At 40.8% G+C, this 8,155-nt stretch overlaps 1 protein-coding gene across 2 annotated transcripts; it reads left to right on the top strand.

Moving 5' to 3' along the window:
• The first annotated feature begins 1,016 nt into the window (after positions 1 to 1,016).
• Positions 1,017 to 7,597, top strand: LOC100930503 (lymphocyte antigen 6 family member E). 2 transcript variants are annotated; one of them, XM_031947299.1, is made up of 4 exons: positions 1,017 to 1,695; positions 3,552 to 3,658; positions 4,302 to 4,421; positions 6,296 to 7,597. In XM_031947299.1, the coding sequence occupies exons 2-4, from the start codon at positions 3,607 to 3,609 to the stop codon at positions 6,505 to 6,507; spliced, it is 384 nt and encodes a 127-aa protein (XP_031803159.1). In that variant the 5' UTR covers positions 1,017 to 1,695; positions 3,552 to 3,606; the 3' UTR covers positions 6,508 to 7,597. The 2 variants fall into 2 exon arrangements, with proteins under 2 accessions (XP_031803159.1, XP_031803158.1); XM_031947298.1 differs by having other exon boundaries at positions 1,680 to 1,759.
• Positions 7,598 to 8,155: the final 558 nt, after the last annotated feature.

Below are 8,155 nucleotides of genomic sequence, written 5' to 3'. Positions count from 1 at the left end.
TTATTTTACAGATGAGGAAACTGAGGCAGACAGGGTTGAGTGACTTGTTCAGCTCACACATCTTAGCAAGTATCTAAAGCCAGATTTGAACTAATGAAGACGAATCTTCCTGAGTCAAAGCCCTGCACTCTATTCACTGCATTTTCTCAAAAAGTTTTTTTTGATGAAAATAGTGTGTAAATCTCAAAGCACTATTAAAACAAGACTTACTCTTATTATATTCAAGATATTCTGGTATCTTGAAAGAGATGTCCTACCAAGAGGCATAAGGAGTTGGCAGGGAAGGAATCATTCTCTCTGTTTTATAGAAAGGGAAACTGAGATCCAGAGAGAGGAAGTATGTGAGAGGGGAAAGAACACTAATTTTGGAACCTGAGGATCTGGATTCAAATCCTGCCATTGATGCTCATTTCTTGTGTGAACTTGGACAAATATTTAACTGCCCTAAAGCTCAATTTCCTTATCTGCAAAATGAGAGTTGGACTATGTGATCTCTAATATCTCTTCCATTTCTAGTTATATAATTCCATGGCCCTAGAGGGAAAAGTTACTTTTGGGTTCAAATCCCATTTGCTTTCTGAAGGGTTTTGGGCAAATCCTTTAATTATTCTGGAATCTATAACCAGTTTAGATCAAACACAGCATTCTTGACTTATTGCCTTGGGCTCTGGGTTCTGTTCCCTCTGGATTTTCCTCCTTTGTTTCCAGGTCTCAATTTCCTACTCTAGTCTGTCCCAAACCAACTAAAACCCCTTTTGGGACAACCCAAAATTAGTGTTCGTAAATCCCAGGGTCCCCTAAGTGGGACCCTGAGTTATATGACCTTTATAAGTGTACATATTAAAAATGCCAGGAAACCTCTTATGGGTCTGGGTCAGGGGTAAGGTTGGGAATGTTTGTATTAGGTGAGTCTGGCAGTCTCTTAGGTGAGGACCTGAGTTAGCTAACTTTTATAAGTGTATATATTAATAATGGCAGGAAACCTCTTTTGGGACTGGGCCAGGGCAGGGCTGGGAATGAAGAGCTTTATTATGGTTCCAGAGACTTCTTAGTTATGTGACCAAGTAACATGTCGAATGAAGATAACATGGAGTTGGGAAAGAGCTTTGGTTGGAGTTGGAGAACCAGGGTCCAAATCCCAGCTCTATGTTCCACCACACTACTTTGAGCAAGTTTTCCCTTTTATAGACCTCGGTTTCTGCAAGTGCTAGTGCTAAGTGACCTTTAATATTGCTTCCGGTTCCAAATGGATAATCCTCTCCCCACCTTCTCCCGTCTCAGTTAGAATCCCTTTCTGTCCTGAACTGAGAATGGGCAAGAGCACTTCTCATCCACCATCCTAGATGATTGTGCTCTATTCATTTAAAGAACCTGGCATACCCTCAAAGCCCCTCAATCGAAACCCTCCATCCCCACTGCCCAACTCGCACTTTGACTTCTTCATTTCTCCAAGTCCTTCTTTCTTGATCTTTCCTTTCAGACAATCAGATTTTTCCTCAATTTCGGCTCCTCCTTCCTCCATTCCGCCTCCTCCCACTTTCCAGTCCCATCCTTCTTAGTCTCCTCTCCGTTTCCCCTCCACGCCCAGCTCTAGGTGAGACTCTTAAGGTACTTCGGCAGTTCAAAGGCCCCGCCTCTTTCTTTCTCGGCCCCGGAGCTGGACCAGCTCTGGCTACTTGAAGTGCTCATTTTAAGGTGGGTTGAGTTTTCTCGCCGCCTCGGCTGAGCCCGGGAAGCGATTCAGGCAAAGCAGTCGGGGGTGAGACCACAAGTTCTCTTGGAGGCGGAAAACGTATTGGTTCTCTCTCGGGAGATTGTTGCTGGGAGTGGGGGGGAGGGTAAGCGGGGCGGGGGAGAGTCAGGTGGATGAGGGTCGGAGGCTCTGGAGCAGAGGGAGAGGCTGAAAAGGGCTTGTCGAAGGAGTTTTGGCAGAAGGGATCTCAAGTCTGTGGGTGCAACAAGGGGAAAGGAGCCAGATCTCTGGGGCCGCGGCGAGGTGGTTAGGCAGGAAGAGTCTTGAGAGGACTGATGTTCTTAGGAGATGGGGATGAGGGGATCCTGCTAAAAAGAATAGGATGGCTGGGTTTCCTGGGTCTGTGGGTCCGGGGTGAAAATCGGGACTGGGGGAGATCTGGGGTCCCGGATGAGGTTGCAATAGTCCTCAAGAATTGGAAGAGGAACTAGATCACAGAACTCAGAATGTTTTTTAGATGGAAGGGTCCTCAATTCAATCCTTAAAGTCAGGGAAATTGAGGCCCAGAGAAGTTAAGTACCTAAGTCTTTTGATTCTCAGTCCTGTACTTTTAACACTATTCGATGCTTTCTTCCTCTTCGGAAAAGGGGTGAATAGGAAGCTGAGGCTGGCACTGTATATTGGGATCTATTTTCTTACGGAGAAGCTAAGAAGATTTAGCTTGGGGAGCTGGGTAGGGAGAAGGACGTGAGATTAATGTAGTGTGTTCTTTAAATGAATAGAGCACGGTCATTTAGTATGTTGGAAGGCAATCTGGTATGGTGGAAATAGCACTAGACTTACAACACAGAATTTATGTGCAAATTGTCGTGCCTCTGTTTCTCCATCTATTAAATGAGGAGATTGGAATAAATGATATCTAATGGCCTACTATATAAACTGAATCAAAGGGAGAAGGAATAGGATTCCCTGAAAAGATGCAAGAAAGTTGTATGATATTTCCTAAAATAATGATGATAACTAGCATTTATATAACACTTTAAGGTTTGCATAACACTTTACACATATTATCTCACATCAACCTTAGGAAGTAGTTGCTATTATTAATTGCTGTCCAGAGATTATCCAGGTTTTTTTTTTGTTTGTTTTGTTTTTTTAAGTATTCATTATTTATGAATGATCAGCACAGGACCAGGAATATATTTCTCTGTCCCTTAGAGATCCCTAGTTATGAAAAAAATAGCATGCAAATGAAGCAAGGCATGATCAAATCACTTCTTGACCTTCTGGCTCCTCTGGCTTTTTTTTTTTTTTTTTTTTTTTTTGCTACTCCTTAACCCCTACCAACTCAAGGTATGGGGCAGTCAGAGACTGGTATTTCTCTAGACTTCAGCCTCAAAAAAGTAGAGCTGGACCAAAGTCCTCACTTGATCAGCCTGTTTCCCCTTCAGGAATCTTCCCCTTTCCATTCCTGTCTCTGACTCACTTTCCTTATTCATAGTAACTAGTGTGCACACCAGAAGTGATATTGCAAGAACAATCATTCTGGGGCACCTTCTTCCTTTTCTTAATCTTGTTCCCTCTTCCTCCTCTTCTTCCTCTTTTCTCTCTTCTTCCTCCAGGATCCCAATAGCATCTCTAGCTATTCTGTGTTCTGAGTGCTTTCCAGGGCTAACATCATTTATTGGATGTCCTAAAGTAAAGCTCTTCAATCTCTTTTAGCTGTGACTATAAATTTATGATTGTCAAAAAGTATTAGCCCATCCCACGGGGCTCTATGAGAAGCCAGATCCTAGGAAGCCTAGGAGAGGCTAAAGAGCTGCCTCTTTCTGGTCTGATGACTCATTGTTTGTCCTAGGATTGCAGTGACTGATTCTGTGGCCTTGAGACATCCCACCTGCTTCTTCTCTAGGATGAAGGTCTTCATGCTAGTGCTGCTGTCTATGCTGATGGTTGGGGAACGAGGTGAACCTGAAGCCTGATCCCTAGATTTAAGGCTAACTCAAGCACTTCCAGATCCATTGATTGTCCACTGGAAGCCCGCTTCTCTGTGGTAGACTTCTTTTGTTTTGGATATGATATGAATTTGACAGGGGACAGAAAATAATCACCCGTCTCTTCTGGACATTGTGTCCCTCTTGAAGTTTCCTAGGATAATGCCAAGTCTTTTGGCTATGATAGCTCCATGTTGAATGAACTCCCAGCCCAGTAAAACTTAGGAGTACTTCCTTGAGGAGATTGTAGAAAAGAGCGCAGAAATGTTCAAGAGGGTGGTGGAAGGGAGGAGACCAAATTAAAATGTAATTGGGAAATATTTAGCAAAATAAATTAAAATTTATTTTAATTTTAATGATATATATTATACATAAATATATATTAATTTTAATTATATGTGATATATAAATAAAAATAAATAATTATGTATAATATATAATTATAAAATCAAAAACAATAAATCATAGGCAATATTAATTCATGGTTTTCCCACGTCCCACGGGGATACTTATATACTTTTAGGTGGCCATTTTTAGTTGAGTTTGACTCAACTGGCATAGGGAAGGGGATTTCACCTGTGATTTTGTTTTTCTTCCTTCTCTTCTCCTTGTAGCTCATGCTCTTGTGTGTTTTACATGTATCAAGAAAAAAAGTTTCCTTGGTTGTATGAAGTTCACCTTTTGTTCAGTAGATGACAAATACTGCATTTCACAAACAAGCTCATTAAACAGTGGTGAGTGACAGGCACACCCCAACTATTCTATTCTTTTCATTAATGGTTTCTCTCTTTTGACCACTTTCCTCCCTTAGGAAGACAACATCTTTCATTCTAAGAAGCAGGGATGCATTATTTATACTCCTAGAATTCCCAAGAGATTTATGGCATGTGTTTGTATGGTGATAGGACTGAGGTTCAGTTTGTTACTAGAGTTAGGGATTAGACCTGGGCTGAGGTCCCAGAACTATTGAATCTCATAGTTGGAAGGAAATTCCATAGAATGCTCATAGAAGCAAGGAAATTATTCAGTCCTAACCTGTACCCAGACCCACTTTACCACATCCAAAACAAATGGTTCCCCATCCCTTGCTTGAAGACTCCCTAAAATGTAATCTTTACTTTATAGGAGCAGCCAGTTCCATTGTGAGACAAATTCTAATTGTTAGGAAGTTCTTATTAATAGAGATCCAAATTCAACCTTCCTATAATTTCCCTGACTCTCCTTATTAACCTTCTACCTTCTCGAAGTAGAAGCAGAACTATATGTGGAATCCAGTTGAAGTCAATTGGAGTTCAATCTATTTGAACTCAAAGAGATTCCATTTTTCTAAGCTCTCTTTCTTTTTAAATTATAATCTTATCAATCAGCAACAAATATGAACATTTCAGTAAGCAAAGAAAAAAAGATTTGTCTTTAAAACTACAAAATTATGTAACTTTTAAAAAAGCATATTAAATTTAACATGGTAGCATTTGCCCTGTTTGTTATTTGTATCTCCTTCTGAACTTTGTTCTTTTCCTATTCATTTAAAAATGTTTTATTGCTGCTGTTTGTGTGTATCTTTATCATGACCTATTCATTTCCTCCTCTCCTTCCAACAAATAGATATCCTTTCTTATGATCAATAAATGTAGTGAAACAAAACAAATCATTACATTGGCAATGTCTGGAAAAGAATCTTTGGAATTCCTTTCTTTACTTCCGGCTAAAAGTCCTCATATTTTTTTTGGCCAATCCTTATATGACATGACCTGCAACCCTCTCACCATCCTGATCATCCTTGTCTTTCTACACTCCAATTTGTTTTGGTCTTTCCTGAAATATAGTACCTCAAATTCTATCTATGTATTTAGAACCAAAGAATGTCAGAGCAAAGAAAGGTCTTAGAACATAAAACAAAAAAACTGGAAGGAATCTTAGTGCATCGAATGTCAAAGCTAAGAACAACATAGAATGTTTCAGAGCTAGAAGGATCTTCAAAATCTAGACTATTAGAGATAGCAGGGATCTTAGTATATAGAATGTCAGAGCTAGAAAAATCATCAAAACCTAAAATATCAGGGCTAAGAGGAACCTTAATACATAGAACATTAGAGCTGGAAGGGTCTTCAGAACCTAGACTATCAGAACTAAGAAGAGCCTCAATACATAGAATAGTGGAACTGAAAAGATTCTCAGGACCTAGAACATCAGGGTAGAGAGAAACCTTTGTTAGAGCTGGAAGAGTCTTCAGAACTTAGACTGTCAGAACTAGCAAAAGTCTTAGTACATAGAATGTCAGAGGAGGAAGGGTCCTCAGAACCTAGACTATCAGGGCTAAGAGGGATCTCAGAACATAGATATAACATAGATATCTATGTTATCAGAACAAAAGATAACATCCTTTTCCCAACATAAGGATGCTGGGAGCAACCTTAGAACAAACAAACAGGTTAGAATGGGAACCTAATATAGAATGCTGACTCAGGGTGGGAAAGGACCCTAGAAATATTCCAGCCCCTTCCCCTCATTTTACAGAGACAGAGTTAAGGCCCAGAGAATGGGAGTCACTTGCCCACAGTTAACAGTGAGTTACTTATTGTTTTTTTTTTTTTTTTTTTTAATATAGATCACAAACAAAGGCGCCTCAGCAAATATTGTTCTCCCGTCTGTCCGAACGATAGTCACATCCCTGGGGTGACAGTTGTGAACATTCGATGCTGCAATAAGTCCCTGTGTAATGTGTCCTCGAATGATGGTGGACACCAGGCCAGCTCCTTGATGCTGGGCCTGTCTGTGCTGTGCACTTTGCTTTCTACTCCAGGGAAGCCAGGTGCTTGATGCTGCTCCCCTCAGCCTTCTTCATTTTTGTCCTGCCTGTTCCAAAGTCCTCGGGCAAAGCTTCCTGATTATGAATAGGAAGTTCCTTCATCCTTCTCCTCAGCTCTTCCTCACCTTTCTAATAACTGTAGGAGATAATGGCCTTCAGGCGCTGAATGTTTCTTTCTTCTCTCTCTCTTTTGTCTCTTGTCCTACCTCATGTTGGGTGTTGATCACTTGACCCAGCCTTAGATGCTTGATTCCCTCATGGGGATGGAGGATGGAGGGAGATAAGTTCTAACTATGGGATCTCAGACAAATAAACGTAACCTCTCAAGGACACCTTTCCTCACCTGTAATATAAAGGCCTTGGACTAGATAATCTAAAAAGTCCTCTCCCCTTCTAAAGTCTATGATCTTCTGAGAGAGCCTTGAATCCTCAGGCTATGTGGGTTTAGGAATCAGGCATGAGGGCCCAGGGAGAACACTAGGATATTAGGACAAAGAAAGTTAGAATGGGAACATCCTACAAGTATGTGAGTAGGGGAGTGACTTTTATGTGCATGTGTTTTCAGTATACGTGTGTTACTGCACTTGCATATTATTAATGAATGGTTTGTAGATGTGTGGTTATGGATGCTCTTGTCATAATACGCCCATGGGTGGACAATTTTGTCTGCATTTATGAATCTGTATGATTGTATCTGTGGGGCCATGTGGACTTCTGTTGATTATTTTTTATGTGTTTTTTTCCTTTGTGTGTGTATGTGTGTGTGTTTCCCCTCAGTATGAATGTGACCATGTGCACATGTATGTATGGAAGTGGATCATCATCTGATCAAGATCTCTTCCATTAGTCATCCCCAACAGTGGGCCTACAGTGTGAAGGTTTCCTTCTGGTCTTGATGTTGAGGGGGAATTCGTGGGTCCTAGGGAGTCTCCAGGATAGAAGAGAGAGGGAAACACACTGGGACCCATTATTTTCCTTTTTCTGGATGTAGTTTTCTACATTCATGACTTTTCCTTCCTTTTCATCTAAGGTGAAATATGCAATTCAGCCTCCACCCAATCTGGTGCCTCAAATAAAGACAAATGCTTTTGCTTTTCTGCCTTTGTGTGTCTGCCTGTATTTGACTGACTCCAGGGATCTGCTTAAGAGATAGCTGCTAAATCTCAGGTCTCCCTTAGCCCTTGATCTGAGGGAAACTAGGATGGAATCTATCTTTGAACGTGACTTATTCAGAGGAGTCGCTGTTCTCTGAGCACTTTTATAACCCAACAAAAAAGGATCTTTTATTGGGCATATCAGAGAAAAAGAAGAATGAACCATAGGCTGGGAGGAAGGAGGCCTGCCCCATTAACTCCATCCTTTTATTTCTACACTCAGTTTTTTCTTCTGTAATAGAAAGAGGTAAGACTAGGGCATCCTGATAATCTGATGGTCCCTTCTGCCTCTGACATAGAATCCTCTGAATAGAGATGGGCTTGCTGTTTTATAAGGACTCTGAAATGCTCTGAGATTATTAAAAAAAAATCTTTAAAATGCCTTTGATCATTAGTGAAAGGACTGGGGCTTTGAAGGGAAGGGGAGAAAGATCTTTTTTTTTTTTTTCATCTTGGACTTTGTGAATTGCACCTCTGGCTGTGAATGTCTTTGCCTAGCCTACAG

This window comes from Sarcophilus harrisii, chromosome 1, assembly GCF_902635505.1.
Source record: "Sarcophilus harrisii chromosome 1, mSarHar1.11, whole genome shotgun sequence".
Taxonomy (NCBI): Eukaryota; Metazoa; Chordata; class Mammalia; order Dasyuromorphia; family Dasyuridae; genus Sarcophilus; species Sarcophilus harrisii.
The sequence above is the reverse complement of the archived record's forward strand: the minus strand, read 5'-3'. Positions and strand labels throughout refer to the sequence as shown.